At 37.7% G+C, this 21389-nt stretch overlaps 1 protein-coding gene across 1 annotated transcript in view; it reads right to left on the reverse strand.

Annotated features, from left to right (window-relative positions):
- Positions 1-10168: 10168 nt before the first annotated feature.
- Positions 10169-21389, reverse strand: part of rras2 (RAS related 2) — a 32239-nt gene continuing 21018 nt past the window's right edge. The window contains exons 2-6 of the mRNA XM_053324564.1: positions 16210-16297; positions 15927-16029; positions 14450-14558; positions 12525-12643; positions 10169-12215 (exon numbers count right to left, since the gene is read on the reverse strand). Coding sequence (XP_053180539.1) covers positions 12128-12215; positions 12525-12643; positions 14450-14558; positions 15927-16029; positions 16210-16297 — 507 coding nt within the window. The 3' untranslated portion in view covers positions 10169-12127. The remainder of the gene's footprint in view (positions 12216-12524; positions 12644-14449; positions 14559-15926; positions 16030-16209; positions 16298-21389) is intronic.

Genomic DNA, 21389 nt, shown 5'->3' on the forward strand with positions numbered 1-21389 from the left:
ACTTTCAGTGATGGCATTTTATGATACTCCACAAAAAAACCTTGATTTCTCATCAGTCAGTGCAGATTCCATGATGAAGTTAAACACTGAGACCTGGAGGGTGCATTAGTTCCAACTGTCAGGCTGTATTTGAATTTGTATGGCATTTAACCTTCAGACATGTTTTATTACATACAGTAAAAAAAAACTGTGTCTATTAGTTAAAAAGTAGATTCCTTTCTTCTCTATGAATAATAAGGTGGTAAGTAGCCCAATGCCTCCCTGCACAAGCTGGGAACCAATGTAATATTTAGAGATTAACAATAAGGTATGATTAAATATTTCTTTTCACATTAGATACAGACCACTGTAGAAATTCATGAATGTTTGTGAAACTGCACCACACAAACACCTCCACACACATCTGCAGCACACTCTTGCTCTTCAAAGATTGTCTTTTCAAACACGTCAGGGTAAAGATAATCATCAAGTGTCACTGGAAGACACTTAAGAAGCTCCTGGACTGTGTAGCTGCGTTTTCATCTGCATCTAAAATGTATGACATTTATCCACAATATTAAGAGAAAGAAAAGTGAAAAACATAACTATAACTTAGTCTAACTAATGTTAGATATTCCCTGAAACCAAAGATTGACTATTTTACAACTGTTTACTAAGTAATATGTCTGTGTTTAACAAACTATAAACATCACAAGTTCTGCAAAATGATGTAATCAATCCCCATCAGGGGTTAAATCTGACTAACAGTTTATATACAGTGATGATAAGACTAATGTCGCCACAATAGAGTGGTTATTTTAATTTTTTTTGATGATTTAGGGATAGGTTTAATGATGGTCTTATACCAATGAGAAGGGAATAATGTTTCCATTAAAACAAACTCAGACAGGACTTTAAATATCTGGTGACTTTGGATTTAGCTTTCCTAAATTTACTCTCCTCAATCATTTTTTAATCTCCTTACAAAGAGTGTGATCAGTCTGCATGTATACAACGTATACTCAGCAACACTGTCGGTTTCTGGAATTAGGACCCATCCAGGAAACTATCCACAAGAACTCTCAATTTGCCAGTTCATCTAACGTCAGGCAAATTTACTTTCCAAGTCTGCCAGCATTGCCACAGCGCAGCAGACAGTAACCACTTCCTCACATCAACAGAAAGCCAAAACACAAAGGAAGACGTTAGAGAGTTAGATTTTTCACCTTTTGCACCTGATGTCAGTCCCCACTTGTCAGCAGCATTATAAGACAGGCAGCTTCAACTACAGAGTCAGCTCACTTCGCTTTCTCCCCAGACGATGCGATTGTTTTCCTGTTTTTCTGCAGAAACAGGGCTGGACTGACAGGCTGTCTGCCTCTCTGCCATAGCACCCTCTAAAACACCTTCTGATCTCCACCTGAAAGATCTTTGCACTAAATCTCAGTGGATCCTAAAGCACTCAAACTATTTCCCTTCTTTCAGTTCACTACACTCTCCTCTAACTCTCCACCATTTTCAGGAGAGTATGACAAGAATTTGTGAAGTAAATTGATAAAAAATAATTATTTGTATAATTGAACCTGCTCTGTCAGGCTGTATTTCTGTGCTGCTCTGGCCTTATGTTTGTTAGCTTAAATCACTTGGTTGTTGTAATAATTCTGAATCAACACTCAGTTGCAGTGCAGGACTTCATCTAAAAAATGAGGTGCTTACAATTTTCTGGTTGTAAAGAATTATGTTTTTTTGCAACAGATAATCATATGTTTAGGTAGACTATGCTATGTGCTGTATGGTAGACTTGTTTGTTGACATATCTGCTTGTTATTTGCTGTTTTGACATGTTATTGTTATTATGATAACAACCACAGCCCGAATGAATGTGAACTTGCTCGTAATGTTTTCCCTGCATAAACAATTGACTGTAGGAGTCACTGATGATGACCAAACAACATTTCTTGTCTTTGCATTTGTTTATTTTTTTGTTCTGTTTTTTACAATTACCTACAACCCTTATTATTACAACCCTTGTTAAGAAATAAAGTTTACAAGCTTTCTGTTGGTAAGTGTGTTAGTGATAAAACCTGTCAAATTAACATAATGAAATGGGGTCACTTAGGTTTCTGACAACTCGCTACAAATTGTAACAGGCATTTTGTAATTGCTACCAGGAAAAGCACGAATTGTAGCAGCACAGACAAAAGCCTGAGCACTTTGGTTTGGTGCAATGCTTTTTCTCTCTGTGGTTACTACAGAAACCGGTGGACAGTGACTAAGCTAAGAACAGTATAATAACAGCAGTGTAGCAGAAGGGTTGTTGAGCTGGAGAGGTCTGATGAATACAATCTGACAGGCGACACCACCAGAAACGATCAGTGTTTGGTAATGGGGTTTTTTGCTACGAGTAGAGTAAACAGTGTGAAATGCCGGATTATTTTACTATTTTTTGTTACATTTTCCATATCAGCTGAATCCCCCAAAAATCAACATTGGTGAGCTTTGTGAAGGGGCTCTCACACAGCAGGTGGAGTGGACGTTCTGACACTATTTGGATACAGCTGTCACTTCAGCTGCACTCCTGTGTCAACCCCACTTTACCTGGATCATCTCTCTCTCTCATAATGCTATGAAATAGTTACCATTGCACTCCAAAACCTACTTATTTCCATTTTCACAGTGCAAATAAAAACTAATGTTAACACCACACTATGCATTTTGATGAAGTCGGAGGAGTTAGAGCCAGTGTTTTAAAGAAGTGCATAGCCAGATAGTCAATGACAGAGACTCTTTCTAAAAAAAAAAAAAAAGAAAGGAAAAAAGGAAAAAAACTGAATTGTTAATCTTGGTCAATAACACTTGTATTATCTGAATATTGACTAGTAAAACATGCAGTAGACACAACTCTTCAACTCTTGCTCTTGGTGGCATATGGGCCACATTTGTTTGTTGGGTCATTAATTCGTCAGTATATCTTTCCAAAACACAAGTTCTCAGCAAAATATCAGCAAATACTCACCAGAGTGTCACTACAACATTCAACTTTGCTGCTGCTGGCTCACACTTATCTTTTGATTTTTGTTTGTTTTCTTTTGTTTGAATTTAGTCTCTTTTATAATGAAAGTAACAGTACTCTTGGATTGAGAATGATGAATCAAGATCATACCTTTTGTCTGTCTGCAGTTTTGTGCTAACTCACATGGTTCTAGTGTGACTCATTTTTTAAAGCCACCCACAAAGGCACCAAACACATCATGGATTCCCACTCCAAGAGCTCGCAGCATTTGATTAGAATGACTGGATATATAACTGATAACCAATGTCTCTAACAAATTCGGTGATATAAATTCAGAACAGAGATAGCAAAATGCATTATAATTGATGCATGCATTATAATTATTTAGAAGTGTAAAAAAATATGACTCACAATTATTTTAATTTTGATTCAACTGCAGATTATCTTTCTTGAACAATGAAATTAAGCATTTGGCCTGTAACATGTCAGCAAATTGTAAATTTTATCACAGTTTTCAGAAGTCTAAGAAATTATTTGTGAATCAATTAATTAAGTAAGTGTAGTAGCTCACAAACTTCTCAGGTCTTTTTAATGAAGATCTCCATCACCACCTAAATACTAAAACAATAGATTTAACTGGTTAAATCTTGTTGGACTCTGCTGAGTCTCTGTTCAGTAACCCTTTTCACTCTATGATCACAGCTGAACTTTTATTAGTTCTTGTTCACATCCATTTCTCTTTCTTATTCCAGACAACTGAACAAGCACAAAAAAGTGATTTGATTTGCAGTAGTAGCTACACTGCTGCACTGAGAGGTGAATAAAATACCCATTTTGTCATTTGATAAAGTTGTCTGACAAAATCTGCATTATTACAATTTAATGACAACATCTGTGCTGCCATTAAAATGAGTCAGCACTAAGAAAGTTGACAGAGTGGTCTATTTGACAGCTTTGACAAAGTCTTTCCTCTTTAAAGTTAAACAGCCCCTCACTATGTTGCATATCAATAACTCAGCTTTCCCCATTGACTCAAAAATGACAAATGCTGGAATTGAAACCATCTCAAAAAGCTCAGAGGGCCAAATAGAGAGAAAAAAAACTGTCTGAGAAAAGATGCCCCAGATAAATTAGGCCACTATCTCTGCTCTCAGCTGTCAGTTGGGTCCATCTTGAGCTACTGTGTAACACCAAAACTAGTGAGGAGAATTAGACACTGTGTCAGAAAATCAGATTTTGTTTAATACAGAAAAAAGAATCTCAGTGTGGTGAATTTCCACAGCAATTCCTTCACTTTGGTGGAGACATGATAGGAATGAAAATCAAGACTCGAGAGTGATACACCTTTGGATTTGAGTGGATTTCATTTCCATCTCTTGTATCAACTACAGTTGAGTAGAGATGTTATTCTTAATTCATGAATGGTTGGTTAATTATCAGTCTTTGCAATCAACGCAGTTGTTGCTTTCTGGGAAGACAAGTCTCTTTTCTGGGTATTACGATTCTGTTTGAATTGAACAGCTCATCATCGGGTCCCATGGCGACAGATGAGAAAGGAAGGAGAAACACAATATGTTCCTAAATTCATGTGTTCCTCTTTTTTCAATGCTGTTTTTCCTGTGCAGCTCAACAGGTGTAACACGGTCTACACAAGAAAATGTATTTGTCTTTGATTAAAATCATCAAAATGCTGCACTGTGCTCTCCAGCCCCTGAATTGTATCTTGTCAGCCCACCTTGGTCCTCCATCTCTAGGATACAGTGTTTACTGAGTGGGTGCCAGGACACAGTGTGATTGTACTTACTGTAGGTCCAAGTACACAGTAAAACACAGCAGTACAATGTGGCCATACCCGAAACCAGACATATTTTATCACTTTTACCACTCATCTACACTGATTAATTATTCTATATTGTCAATCAAATAGCAACAATATATAATGTGAAATGGGTCGTTTGTAGTGGTAAACACACACAGCATTATCACTCTGCAGTTCCCTTTATGGAGCGTCTTCCCCTTCTCCAGCTAATTGCTTCAAATTCAGCTTTCATCAGTTTTGTTTCCAGTAACACATGGGAAATGTTTTCAGCAAATATGTGTTTTTCTTCCTACAGTGAAACAAGGTAAGGTCAGGATTGTCATTTTTAGCCTTCCACCATTAGCTTGAAATGTCAGACCGTATAGCCTTTTGAGTTGGTCAATCTACAAAATTACTAAACTTGACGATTGCCTGGCAACTATTTTAGGATTGTCTCATTCACTTTCTTAAACTACTCATAGCTGCTAGCTAGGTAGTAGTAGTCAAAATGTACTGCTTCAACCTTTAGGTAGGAACCTAACAACATTTTAAGCTAAATAACTTCATATCATTATTTATTGCAACAATTCAGATATAGTAACAGGTTTACCATTGCTCTCATAAGCGTCCACACACCTTTGAATATCAGGACAGTTATATTTGAGTGTAATTACTTTCTACTTAATTACTTTCCTTTTTTTCTCTTTTTTACAAAAAACGTGTAATTACTATAGTGCATCTCTGTTGCAGTACCTCATTTAAAGACCATGCACACAGGTTTTTTCACATATTGTCGTTAATTTGACTTCAGTTCAGGTTGAAATTAGATGGAGCTATGCTGGAATTACAAGTGAGGGACAGGCAGATGTCAGTCTGTACATTCACATGAAGTCCTTAGACAAAGTTTAATCAGGCAAAATATGAAACACCTGTGTGGGTGGTCCTGTGATGTGTAGATCCTGCAACTAGTGGGAGTAATAATCCTCATTGATAACGCTTTTATGCCCTGCGTAGTGGGCATACAAACATGTGTGTGTCTGCATTTGAGCATGTGGACTCAACACCCTACTCAAGTGGTCCCTGTGCTAACACGTGCAGAAGAGACACCACTTTTTCATCTTTACCACTGCACTTTGAGGCTGTGCATACCACTGAAGGACCAAACTGCTCTTTGATGAGATATAAGACTTTTATGTATGACAAATTGGCTGCTAAGATCTGTCTTTGGTCTAATTTAGTCTGGGGGCTAGCTTTGAAAAATGTATCAACCAGCAACATCTGACCAAATTTCACAGAGGTGCTCCACTGATTTATTTAGTTAATAGTCTGACTAGCAATGACTTTTTTTTGTATTTCCTATAGCTTTAGAGAGAAGAGCCAGTAGTTCATTTAAATGTTCACTTGTACCTTTCATTTTTCAAGTTTGTCTTAAAAACAATGGTCAGGTGTCCATGTGAACACTGAAATAGGCTTTTCTCTCTGTAATCATTCCTCCTGTTCATGGCTACTAAAGATCCCCTTCAAATGCACTTTCAATATAGGTAACTGTGTACACACAGTTTCTTTGTGCAAAAATGTAATTGAAACTTATATGAGGCTTCAGCAGTCTGAGTTAGTCATATTAAGTGAATATCTGCCAGATTTACAGTCCGTTTAGCATTAAATTTCCTCTCCTGTCCTTGGACAGTGTTTCCCTGCTTAGTTGTGGTGGAAGTGTAGTAACAAAAAGAGACATTGGCAGTAAGAGGACTGTAATGTTGAAAGATATTGACTTGTTTTGACTCATTTGAGTGACTGAAGCTTCATATTAGCTTTAGATAAATGTTTAAATACATTTTTGCAGAGAAGGAAGCTTGTGGATGTTGGACTCCGTCACGTACATTGTACTGTAAGTATATTATGAAAGGATCTTCTAATGGCCAGTATGACCAGGAGGAATGATTATGACAAGAAAAACAGTGTTAATTTGGCTACCTGATAGGTATAGCCTATATATATGTACTCTGTAATTACATGACATTGCTGACAATACTCAATTTAATGCACAGATCCTGGCACAAACTATAAATGGCTGCACACAGTAAACATGAATCTTAGGAGGGTAAGAGATCACTGGCTGTGGTAACAGTCGCTTACGATGTCCAAGCACTGATTCAGAATACCAATTACACAGTCTGAGCCAGCATATACAGTGTTGTCAGGGTAGAACCTCTTCTACTGTGCCTCTGTTGTACAGTGATACCGAAATAGTATCACCAACCAGACACTGTATTATAAATTGTTGGCTGTATGACTTATAGCAGGAACTGATTGGCTACCAGAGAGCTGTTTGTTTTGATATGTGTTAGCTATGAATCACTTGTGTAAATATGTATAATAATTATATAATTGGAAATAAACTGAGATACTGAGCAGCTTCATACTAGTATAGTATACTAGCTAGTATACTTCTAAGTGTGTTCTTCACAGGTCATTCAAGCTAACTGACTCATTCACACATATGTCTGACATGATGATGACATCACTAACACACAAAAAGACATTGGGTTAGTCATAAAATTCAAAATTGTCATAGATTACACCCCAATAAACAATATGCCTCTTCTTTTTTTATTTAATTCCTTCCCAAAATTTAAATTTAAAAAAGGCATCTATTGTAAAGCTGTCAACCACTGTTCTATGGTGAAATGTATCACTTGTGCTCTCTGTTTTCATACTCCACATGATAAGAATGAAAGGTCTTGATCACAGTAACCCATACTGAAACATCATCTGACTACTTCCTTGCTAATGAGTCCAACACTTATGCCTGTGTATGCAGACATTCTTACCACTGTGTTGATACTTTTTATACGCACATAAATACAACAAATTGTCACTACCAGTGCATATAACTTTTAGTGTAAGATGATAGATAGATAGATAGATAGATAGATAGATAGATAGATAGATAGATAGATAGATAGATAGATAGGTAGATAGATAGATAGAATAACAGACTAAAAATAGCATGAAGTGCAACATAAACACTCAATTCGTTCCTATGGAAATGTTAAGGTGGTGGTGGGCTGTCTAGGACGGATGGGAGGTTTGTGAATACACTGTGGACATATAGACTCAGAGTATCTGCCAGTATCTGCCTGACACCGATATGATGCTGACACTACTTAATATACTCACATCGCCTATCCCTCATTTCCAAATCCGTTGCACCTGTCAACTAATTGCGCAGGAGGGGTTTCCTTCCCCAACAAGCTGTAGTCTCAATCTTAACGTTATCGGCCTTGCACGACGACACAAACACATAGTGTTATGGAAACTATAGCATCTTATACCGGTCATTAAGGCAAGCAGCGCTTACCTGTCATAACTCCATCGGCTGTAAGACATGCTCCTGTTGCTGCTGACTCCCTCCATGTCTCCGGCTGGACTGGATGGACTGTGGCGAGAAGGCAAAAAATCAAACGCTCCTCTCTCTCCTTTCTCACTAATGCAAACACGAACTAAAGCAATAGGCGTTTAGTGAATGAGCGGAGAGGATGTGCAGACCCAGACGCTGTCCTATTGGCTATAATGCTTGTGAGAAGGGAGCGCGAGCTGTCAGCCTGCCGTGCACGCGCGGATGCTGATTTATTTCATTCACGCGACAGGCTCACAGCGCAGATTAATTTTACTTTTGACAATAGCCTATTCTACGTGTCAATACAGACTTCAACCTAATTAAAGAGACAGTGTCCTTGGGTGAAACTGTTATTGGTTTCTTTTCATTATTGACATGTCATCACAGCTTGATAGCCAACAGCACTGAACCTTTTCATCTATTTGCTGATCAATGCAAAACCATATACAGTAGCATATGCTCTAGCCCTCTGTTACTGCTGAAATGGTGAATAACATTATAGACATGTGTGCACTGTCAAGAACTAATCTGCAATACTTAATACAAATAAATGCAAATTGGGAAAGGCCTATCAGACTCACACAGTTTACTACTTAATGCATGCAGGTTAAAACAGTTGCTGCTCTAAGATCATTATTTGTTTTCTGCAAAAACTGTAATTTTGTGAGAACATGGAGGCACTTTAAAACAGCCTATCATTAGGTGAACCGATCCAGAGATGAAAGGTGAGAATGAGAGCAGAGGGCATGCAGGAAAATCCCTTTAGCTGTCATTTCAGCACGCTGTGTACCACAGTGTCTCCCTTCATGTGAGCCAGCAAATAAACATAAAAGACCCTGGAGATGTCCTTCAGCCTTCCTATACTTACCTTGCCAGTCGAGGTTAAAAGATATGTAAATTACAGTAATGATAGATTTTCTCTTTTCAAATATCACTTATTTCAAGAATATATTACAGATGTCACCAATGGACATAACAGAGTACTTTGAGAATGTTGAGAATAAGTCCAGCTAAGATGTCACCATAATAACTCAATTTAAACTCACAATGAACACAATGGCAGAATACAGGTTGTACAATAAATTATTTTAAATGTTCATGATTTAAATAATGATGATCATGAAGTAGCTATGCCTCAGGATTGTTTGTACTTACTCACTCCAGTGAATAGCATTGATTAGTATTTGTCAATAAAAAAAGGCCAGATAAAGGCGAAGACTAAGTCTCAACATCCATACGACCAACAGCACTAACCAAAAAACAAATCTGTTCAGATTTTATTGAACCACTGCTTGATTAATCACTATTTTTTATTCTATTTTGCAAATGCAAGAGCTGGGCTTAGATGCTGGGTCTCTCAGTTGATGTTCAGGAGAAGGATGGATCCAGTTATGGAAACAGTTACAGCAACTCACTGTGTTCTGACGAAGTCCAGGTGTTTTAGTGTAATGCTTCAAAATGTTGTAACTGTCTGAACCTTGTGCAGTGCAGTATAACCACATGTAATGTTTGAATGGACATTTGCAACTCAACACAAATGTTTTAAAGCATAGCATAACTGACTCACAAATGGTCATATTGATGAAATAACATGATTCAGTTTAAACTAGAGTTCGCTTCTGGGAATAATTTTTGAAGATCTGAAAGTAAATGACGTTTCTGTACCCTATCATTTTTCATCACCAGCGTAGATCAATATACTGTATATTTTGTCTGGTCGACAGGATTGTAAGCAGTAGTTCAAAAATCTGAACAAAATCAGATGCAGTTTTTGGCCATGCTCATGTTGATGATATGACAGTAGTTGGAGTCATACTGTGAATAGCAATGAGATACTGCATGGTTCATCTGAATCCTGCTCATCACAGATTGATTGCAGCCATAAATACAGTATATTCGACACAAGGCTCAGTATGTAAGGCTCAGGTCTCAACAGCTATTTGAATTTAAAAAAAAAAAGATTCTCTACCCCATCTGGCTCAATGACAGATTTTATTTTAGCACCAAAAGCTAGACACAGGGCAAAATACATTGATATGGAAGAAAAAGAAAAGTCCATATGATTTGGATGTACACTAACATTTGCAGTAAGATGGGGGGATGGGTATTTCAGATGATTATAATAATTAATTTGTGTGGTTTAAAGCTCCTAATGTAAAGACCAGAATCATTTCCAAATCCCTTTCCCACCTGACCTGGCATTTTACACACTGAGATGATGGTGAACACCTCAAGATAAATATACTCTCCATTACTAATAAGGAAAAACATTCTGGGTCACATCTGGGTGAAGAATCCAATTTTGCTAATTTGGGCCAACAGTCATCTTCAGTTTCAAATAATCAAGAGAATTAAATATTCCTCTTTACATATATACACAGCTGTGCTGTGAATGTGTATTCACTTATAAACATATAAAAATACTTGTCAACTAGTTTGATAAGAAAATAATGTATAAAAGTAGAGTAGAAACATTTAATCAAGTCCATTACTTCCATCATCTGATTTTCTTGTTGTTTATATTACAAGATGATGATATGAAAAACAAACTGCAGTACTTCATTTGTATGCCCGAACAGAAGTACAGGAGTGGAGAGGGAAGGCAGAACAGTATTTTATGTCTGTGGTGATGATTACTCCACAGGTGGCAGGTCCGCTGAGGTTGTGTCCCATTGGAGAATGCTTGTTTTACAATGTGCATTTCAATGCTTCCACTTTGCCTGGCTTTCTTGACAGACCATTGGGGGAAAAAAGGTTATGTTACAGAATAATTCAAGGACACAAGACAAATACATTGCCACTGTGTTATTGGAATGATAAAACAATTATTTGATCTATTTTTTTGACTAAATGTTTGACAGAAATGAAGCATTACACTGGAATGATCTGAACTGAACTGAGCTCTAAAAGCTTCTTGATTTGCAACAAATGAATCTGTTCATACTACTTCTGAAAAGTTGAATAAAGAGCATACAGTGTTCAGTGATTTGATCTGAAATCAAGTTTTCAAAGCTACACAATGTGCTGCCAATGATTTTGTCTCTACGGCTTCATAGAAATTGGAAACCATACATGGTGTCCAATTTTGACTGAACCGCCACCTTCGAAAAAGATATTCTGACAAATTTGCTACTTTCAGTACATTGAGGATATGGCATAGGATATAAATCCTACAATCTATAAGACTCATAAAAAATCTAATACAGTAGACAATCCATATTTGGCAATTGAGATGAAAGCAGAAACCACAGACAAAGTAAAGAATCCACTGCAGAATGCCAGAAAGTTCTATCATTGTAGCTTTAAGGGCTGTCTAGGCATTATATTTATATACATACTTATATAATCACTTTCATATATGTAAAACCAAACTCAACCTCACGCACTGTACTGTGGTGATTTAATAGGTCATTAGAAATACACTTTGAAAATCACAACAAATATCACATATGTACAGTAGCAGATTAGCACATGGGAGTAAAGATGGGATATGGCACAACATACACAAAGCTTCATAAGATAATCTCTCTGCTCTGGTCAGACACTGAAAACTAAAGAAACTCATTAACATTCTGGATATATAGTTTTCATTCAATCTCGGTAGCAAGTACAAATGTCACTACAAGGCAAGAGAAGTCCTTCAGAGTACAAAACATTAATTTGTCAGGCTGATTTAGAAGGCAATGTTTAGTGTTGGGACTCTCTCGTGTGAATTAGATTATGGCTGAAGGTAGAGTGGTGTTAAAATTTGGCATTGTCAGTTGTCCTTAGTGATGTCCTGGGGACAGCAGTTCCTGGTCAAAGTATCTCAGAAAAAGCTGTCTGAAGTCATGCACGTGGAGAAGGCAGCGGTCAGTCATCCACTTAGGATGTGATGTCAGGCAGAGTGGGTGGGGTGGTAGAGAGTAGCTGCATGAGTTACAGTGATAAGGCTGACTCAGACGATCACACAATGGCAGCCGGTCTTGTCTTTCTCTTTTCTTGTAGGTTCTGGCGATGGTGGACATTCCTGTTCTTGGAATTTCCTGGGAGTTGGGAGAGAGTACAACTATCAGGGTACACTGGTCTGTGTACGTTTACTTTCTCATGTTCTGCTGTTTCTTTATTTGTGCTTGGTTACTAATAAAGCAAGCAGAAATCTATTTTCCTATTATTAACTATAATTTCAAATGCATGTATACTTTCCCACACTAAAAATAGCAAGTTTACATTTGTTAATCACATAGTTTAGAGTGACGTCAAAAGTCTAAATGCCCCAGCTCCCACACATAACACATGTGCCTGAATGTTCATCTTTTGAAAAAATGCATCAGAAGCCTTTTGGAAGTACTTACCTGATTACTCTAACCAGCTCATGGAAAGCCTGGTCTACGTTCATACGGATTTTGGCTGAAGCCTCCATATATGTGACCTTCAATTGTCTGGCCAGCTGCTGACCCTCTTCTTGGGTTACCTGAGGCAAAAAGAAGAAGAAAAAAGAATTATGATGGGTGGGAACATAAAAACACTTTAAAATCTAATTACATGCTAGATTTTCACAAATCATTTGAAACAATGTATTTATGAAACACTGGTATTATTATATTTTATCTTTTATTTTATATTTTATCTTTTATTTTATTAATTGTATTACATGTTTGAATGTTTTTTAACATAGTTTTTTTTACTACCCCTTTTTCTCTAATGCACTGCAAGGAGCTGGTGAGAAACGACTTTTCGTTTCAGCCTGTGTATGCAAATACATGTGTGTGAAATGACAAAGAAATCTTGAATCTTGAATCATCTTCTGGCAAACCAGAGAAATATATAACAGTTTTGGAAAACTGACAGGTAGATTATTTCAGTTTCTAATGTCATTTTAATGTCATTTGTAATTTGATGAGATGACGCTGCTTTTTGTGCACACAGTCACCCTTAATGTGGGACTTGAGTTTCTGTGTCCTATAAATAAGGCTTCCTCTTGTAATAAATGATGTTACAAGTAATATTTATAATGAAGTAATCTACAAGTGAATATACCATACACACAGATAAGTTCTGTAGTTAAAACTAATGTCAAAACTAAAGCGTCCACTGAGGATTTTCAAAATTTTAAGTTTCCACAATTGAAAACACCAGTAGTGCAAACAACTCAATATGTCGTATCCAGTATGCACTGCATACATGTTCATTCTTGTGACCCTTAATAACTTTGTTACTTTAATCTAGCTCATTTTCTAGGGTGGTATATGAATAATCATGACCTTATTAAAAATGTACATTTTCCAATGTTCTTGCTGCTCCAATTTCACTTCCAAATTGTTTAGAAAATGCCATTTGACTGCAGAGCCTTTAAAATAACATTCACCAATGTTCACTTTTTTATATGCATGTCCTGATTTTTTTTACTGTATTTCATATTATCATTTTTTCAAGTGAAAACATCTGACACACTTAAATTAGTACTGTATATGTAATATGCATCTAGGACACATCAGAAATCTGCCTCTAAACTCTTTTTGAAACAGCTCTGCATGTAATTCAGTGTAATAATGCAAAAAATAATTAGGTCCCACGCTTTCCCTAAGGGGCACATTCCAGATAATAACAATTAGCAAAATGTGAAATACTGACCTGTGAAGATGCTGATCTACAGATTTGTCAAACACATTCAGGGTAAACATACCTTTGCTTACAATTAGAGTGTTATTACATTTAAGTATCTATCACAGAGTTACCATCTGGTCAGTTCAGTCATGTGTAGTTAGCAGCCATTATCTTTAATGTTAAATGTAATGTCTCTAGCATCTACAATCTCATCTGAAATCCAATAAATGGGTAAGAAGGAGAAGAATAGGCAACAAACCAACACATGCTTGTGTCACATGAGACTTGAAATACTAAATGCTGATTTCAGTGAATAAACCCATTGATAGTAGCTGTCTTTGCCTGCAAGGCTACTTTTCACCATGAGGGGGTGATGTGGATTCATTGGAGGAAGTGCTGAGTGACTGCATACCAACAACCAGAAAATTAATCTTTTCAACACACTCCCTTTTCTCTCTATCCATCCTCCCCTCATGACACCACAGTTTTTACAGGCTCTCTTTGATTCTTTCACTTACATCCTGCATGTTAGCAGCTAGCTGCAGCTGCAGCTCTTGTTTCCACTTTCAAGCATGTAAATATGAATTGTTCAGATTACTGATATTGTCTCTTCAGATGATCAAACAAGATAGTCAGTCATCGGGTTTGGACCACTGCAATCTGTGGAACTTACTTGTCTCTGTAGTTCCAGATCTGCTTTGTTTCCTACAAGGATCATGGGGAATTCATCTCTGTCTTTGACTCGGAGAATTTGTCTTTGGAATTTGTAGATTTCTTCAAAGCTGTGAATTATATTACATGGTGTTATATGGTGTTTTCTGTGAAGGTTACGTAATGTTGTTACAATAAGATGCACTAATTTATCTAGATATGCACATATGCACATGTGCACATGCAAACCTCCACGCAAAACCACCTACACATAAAGCACACACACCCGTCAACCACGAGTGGGGGTCACCACCACTGAGAATCAGATGGAGTAGCTCAGAAATGTCAGCAAAGAAGGAAAAGTCAGCTGCGCTATTACAAATACATAAAATGTTTTCGTCTGGGGCTCAGCTCTGTGCACTCACCTGACAGTTGTCCTGCTACAATATAAATACCATATTCACTTTTTCAACCAAACAGCAAATAAAAATGTCAATCTGAAAAAAAGGCAGAATGCAACTACAAACCCAGGACAGCATTCCTGCCACGAGCCCACAGACAGCTTAGAGAGCACATAGTAAATCTGGAAAGACTTGACTAATATAAATGGAGGACGGAAAGACTGTTTACAACATAAACACTGGGAGGGGGGTGTGGGTTGGGGCAGGGGAATGCAGCTAACTGCACTGCTGGGCAGGGACACAAAGGCGAGGAGGATGGGGTGTGACTGGCTGACTATAACAAGAATAGTATATAGTGTAATATGAAAAGCATATTCAAGCTGCCTTTAGCCCTAATTGCTGAAAAACAGGCTTTTTTCCCCTTTTACTCCCTGTTAAATAGGTTTAAGGATGGAAAAACCATCTTATTCCACGTTCACTGCATTAACTTGATTGAAGCTATATATGTATTCAAATCCATCTTTTTATGACTGCACCTTTCTGTTAAATGGAAATATACTATATGTGCATGATTTTACACAAATTTTCCCATAATTCAGCTTTGTTTATACAATATTTTACTGCACAAAGTTTGACTCAGTAGGTCAGTGAGGTTTAAGACGTTAATGCATTGTTTGCCTATACATGATAAAATAAAGGTTTGTGTCATTACAGGTTAAAAATGTGTAAAATTCCTGTACAGCCCCTTCAATTTTCCAAAGAACTGAATACATTTATATATCAGCCAATACAATTGTTTCAGTAGTAAGTGGGCTTAAAATAGAAAGCTAAGGTGAGTGAATAAGTGAACAGGATAAGGGAGGAAGTGTTGAGAACAAAAGAATATGACAACAAGAACAAAAGCAAGAGGCTCCGGAAGCACAAGCAGCAACAAGTGAGAGTATCAGTGCAAGATTTATGGTTTTAGTAGAGTGAGAGGTGGGGGGAGCAAGTAAGAAGAGCATGCAATTGTGAAAAGTAAACGGAGATGTGCAAACAAAAAAAACAGAGAGAACGGAGTGCATAGCTGTGTTGCGCATGACGAGAACTGTCACTCACCTTCCTCTGTCAGTGACTGAGAAGACGAGCAGGAAGCCCTCCCCTGTCCTCATGTATTGTTCTCGCATGGCTCCAAACTCTTCCTGTCCAGCAGTGTCTAGGACTAGAGAGCGTGCACACACACGCAAACACACAAACACACAATGTCATGCAGCAAAATAAAAACTACTTTTGAAATCAATTCTTTGAGCGCAATGTGATTCAATAGGAATGTACAAATGCCCTTTGTGTATGTTTGTGTGATTTTTACTTGGGTCATGTTTGTACAGCAAAGCAAACTTACTGTCGAGCCTGGCTGCCCTTTCGTCAATCACACACTGCTTCGTGTAGGAGTCTTCAATTGTGGGGTCATAGTCAGTGACAAAGTATGACTGCAGGAGACAAAGAAAAGGACAAGACAGAGAGAAAAAACTGTGAATATGTCTGGGATCCACACAATATATTAGGACGAGACACAAGCTCTGTCAAAATTACATAGTAATCGTATTAGGTGCTCAGATCTGATCATTTTAGTATACCGGTATATAGTATAGTACATTAAGTATAGAAGACATGAATATAATTTATTCTTTTATACTAACAGGATATAATACATTTGTCATGCTAATGCAATCAAGCTTCAATACAGCCAATTAATCTTTAAAAATTAGATAAAAGATAACATTTTTCCAAAGAGAAAATTATTTTTGTTTTATGACGTGTTCCTAGCGCTGTTTCACCACAATCTGTAATTAGATTTCATTTTCTGCAGCTGTGAGTAACTCTTTTCTTACCGACTGTTTCTGAGTATATTTAGTCACTTTTCCATCATGAACACACTCATTTACATACAAAAAAAACTGCTTTGAATTAGTATAGATTTGGAACACAACTACAATGACTAAAATGAAGCTGGCTTCAAAATGGACAGATATGAGAACAAACAGCATACTCTGTGTTTTTGGTTAAAACGGCACAAACATCCTAACTGACCTCTACCTTTACTACCATGCCGCAGACAGGAGGTAAACACTGCTCTCAGACACTTTGACAGGAAATGTGAAGCAAATACGCTTTCACCTGAACAACCACTGCTTAGGTGTTTGACAGTTGTCATGCTAATGACACATTTACAAGATGTTTTCTCCTTTGCAATAGTCACACGACTCACTCCACAAGGCTTTGATTTTTTCATTTTGGGGCCAATCTTGTCTCCTAGTAACCTAAACTGCAAGGGTGGGGCCAGAGAGGCAGGGAGGAGGAGGAGGAGTCATGCATTTTTTACATTTTTCCCATGTTTTGTAGTTCTCACTTTCCTTGGGGACTAGTTAAGTGGTGACAGCTGAGGGGAGTGCTCAGGGAATGTCAAACCAACACCCTAAAACACAGAACGATCACGAGAACATAAAACCTAGACAAGATTCCTTGTCGTTCTAACAGGATAAATTAAAATTTTACAGTTTCAGTTATATTGCTTGTATGTGTGAAAAGGTGTGTAATTCCACATGATGACACAGACTGTCTATTGCTTATTTGTAGTTATTTGGCAGCAAAGGAACAAGAAAGAACTTGCTTTGTGCGTGCCGAATGTCACTTCCTTAGTGGGGCTTGAGTAATATGTAGATAGCTGATGAAGCAGGAAAATCTCTTCTTTAACTCTGATATGAGTGCAACCACTACAGTGGTGTGGCTGATATTATCAACCAATTATTAGCTTATCAAAGATAACAGTATCAGTGCATAGCCAATATTAGTATTAATTAATATTATAACCAGTGTCAGCCAATAAGCACTAAGTAACAGCAGTATAGAAATGCCTAAGATACATATGTCACCATTTTGGGCAGCAGCTTAACAATTGTCATGTCTCAGAGGTATCTTCATTATTGATTGATCTGCAGATTATTTCCATGATTAATCATTTTGTCAATACAATATCAGATAACAGTGAAAAATGCTTGTTATCAGTTTCTCATTGCCTGTTTATTCAAGTAACAGTCCAATACTTTCAGTTCACTATCACATATGGCAAAGAAAAGAAAGACAAGCATTAAATCCTTACATGAGAGCATTTTTGCTTGATAATCAAAACAGCTGCCGATTGATTTTCGGTTGATTGACTTAATCGATTTATCAACCAATTTTTTTTATATACATTACATGCTGTCTTCCAGAAGGTACTGACTGTACTATATACCAAGTAAAACCAAATAACCACACTAATTGGATCAAAATTGTTTGTCATCAGCTGATATCTTAGATTTGTTTAACCTCTCAAATATTTATATCAATAATGGCATCAAAACTCTGGTGTTGGTCAAGCTATAATGATTTGATTGATTTATGAATATTTATAATTCTAACTCTCTTGTATTCTCTGCATACAAATGCTTCCTTCTCACCTGCAACTCTCTGTTGTTGCAGGAGATGCAGGTAATCTCTCCCACTCACTCTCCTGTCACTCTGCAGCATGCAAGTATGCTGGCCTGTGTCACATCCACTCACCACTGTTCAATAATTCATCAGTACTACTGTGTGTATCCTAGAATTTGCTTCACTGCACTGCACTCCCCATGCGCCTTCAGACGACCAGACAGAGACAGAAACAGAAACAGAAAAGAGAGAGAGAGAAGAAAAGAGCTGCTAGTGTTTCTCGTCCCTCCCTCCCTTCCACCACCATCACTCTCCCAGCCATAGCTTCAGCACGTGATCTCGGCTTCCCGTCAACCTCTTATTCCTATTCTGTCAACCTCGGGCAGCCGCATTGGGCACCGTGCTCCTCTGGCTATTCCTTCCCTCCCTCTACATGCATGGGTAGTGTCGCTGCTGCACTCTGTTCTGGCCAAGCTGATTCTCTCAGAGCTGTTTCCCATGATAGATGAGGCTGTTTTGCAGTGCCAGCAGCACCAGAGCCAGCATTAACAGGGCTGTAGCTCAGCTTCAGCTAGGCAACAGCAAAAAAAAAAAAGAGATAGATGAGGGAGTGCAACATGACTCAGGAGGACCACCAGTAACTACTATGTAACATAAGCCAGTCTGAGTCATGTCCAGTAATATGACCTATAAATCCTTATATTAGTAGATGACTTCATCAGATGTAACAAACTCCTTAAACAGAGTCAAACCAAATGTATGAGTCATATAGGGCGGTCCTCAAGTTACCTGATGTTCACCCGATTTAAATAGGTAACCCTCAGTCACTTTTTTGAGTACTGACCAAAATGTGTTGAATATTCAGAACTGTCACATATAGAAATACTGTGTTGGGTATTTTTTATTGTTATACTGCTGATATTTCCTTATTTAGGCCATCAATTACAATCACAGGACATAGCACAGTATGTACAGATGACGCAGACAGATTCCTGAACACATTTCTTTGAAAACACTGACTACTGTCAGTAGGAGACACTCAACAGTGGCCCAGTTTTTATTACTGATACACCGACTGTAGTTCGAACTGTACATAAAGAACCAACCCAACACATACAGAGATTCCACAGTGACCCATATGCTGTAAACCTTTAAAACATTCATTCCATTCAAATGAATTCTCCAAATGCAGCACAAGCAACTGAGGCATTTGTGTTATCCAGCAACTTTGTAAAGCTGAGGTAAAATACTAAACTGAGCCAAGTTTCTGTAAAACAATGTGTACCTTGGGTGAAGTTTGGAATGAATAATAAAAAAAACACTTAGGAAATCATTAGATCAATGCAGACATCACCACCATTTTGTTTTTATAGCGCCAATGCATAAGTTATCTCAGGGCACTTTTCATATAGTGCTAGACTGTACTCTTTACAATATTATTTACAGAGACCCACAGTCCCCCATGAGCAAGCACAGGGACAGCGGCAGGGAAAACTCCCTTTTAATGGGAAGAAACTTTGGGCAGAACCAGGCTCTGGGTGGATGACCGGTTGGGTTTGAGAGAGAAAGAGAGAGGGGAAAGAGAGAGACAAGTCTGGACAAGCCTGGGCCAGCTGAAGGTTCTGCCTCCCATTCTACTTTTGGAGACTCAAGTAAGCCTGCATTCTGGGACCCTAGTGTTCTAATGGGGTAACAGGGTAGTATAAGCTCTATGATATGATGGAGCCTAACCGTTAAGGGACTTGTAGGTGAGGAAATTCTATTCTGGATTTTACAGGAAGCCAGTGAAGAGAAGCTAATATGGAAGAAACATGATCTCTTTCCCTATTTTTGTCAATACACATGCAGCAGCATTCTGGATCAGCTGGAGAGTTTTAAGAGAGTTGTTGGGGCAGCCTGATAACTAGGAATTACAATGATCCAGCCTGGAGATAAGAAAAGTGTGGACTAGTCTTTTTGATACAGTACGTGCCTGATTTTTTCAATGTTATCTAGGTGAAAAAAGGCAGTCCTTGAAATGTGTGAGTTAAAGGGCATATCCTGATCAAAGATAACCCCAGATCCTTGCAGTGGTGCTGGAGGCAAGGACAAGGAATTGCTATATCATTAGATAATGTGCTTCTTAAGTGTTTGGAGCCAAGCTCAGTTTTGTCTGAGTTTAGAAGCAGGAGCAGGTATTTATCCCCTAAAGGCATCCATGGAGTTTAGTTAACTGTTTCGTTTCATTTGGCTTTATTGATATATATAATTGAGTATCATCTGCATAACAATGAAAATTCATTTGTTTCATAAAAACGTTGCCTAAAGAAAACATATCTATACATATGTGATGTTCAATGGTGTCAAATGCAGCATTAAGATCCAGCAAGACAAGTACAGAGAGAAGTCCTTCTAACTGTCAAAGTGCTGACGTACTCGAAATCCTGACTTAAAATCCTCAAATAAATGATTGTTATCTAGAAAGTCACACAACTGATTGGTGACTCCTTTTTCTAGGATCTTGGAGAAAAAAGGGTTAGGTATAGGTCTATAGTTGGCTAAAACACCTGAAGTATTATTTTATCACTAAAGAAGCTCATGAAGTGGTTATCGCTGAGAGCTATAACTATACATCAATTAATAATGAGTAACAGGTGGATCTGGTATTACAGAGGGCCTTCCTATATGTTTTAAGACTATCTGGCCAGATTAAGTAAGATTCTTTCAGTTTGGTGGAATGCCAAATCTTTTCAAAGTTTCACGATGTTTGCTTTAATTTGCAAGTTTGGGAGTTATACAATGAGAGTTATATCTCTTTTGTTAATCATCTTCTTTTCAACAAGATGATCAGTTTGGGAGAAACTAAGGTTAGCATAAGAGTCCATTGTTGTATTGAAACACTTGCTGATGGAATACTTTCCTTAAATGTAACTACAGGGCTATCACATAGACATCTAGTTGCCAATTGTTTTTAGGTTTTTACGATAACGCCTCTTCTGTTTACTTTTGATAATTGCTTTAAGTGGTCAGGGGACAGACACAATCTTTATGAGATTTGGGTGGATAACTGTTGTTATGGAAGCACAAAGAAGCGTGTAGGACTGCAGCTCTGCCTCCTGGTCTCAACTCTGG

Source organism: Scomber japonicus, chromosome 1 (assembly GCF_027409825.1).
Source record: "Scomber japonicus isolate fScoJap1 chromosome 1, fScoJap1.pri, whole genome shotgun sequence".
Taxonomy (NCBI): Eukaryota; Metazoa; Chordata; class Actinopteri; order Scombriformes; family Scombridae; genus Scomber; species Scomber japonicus.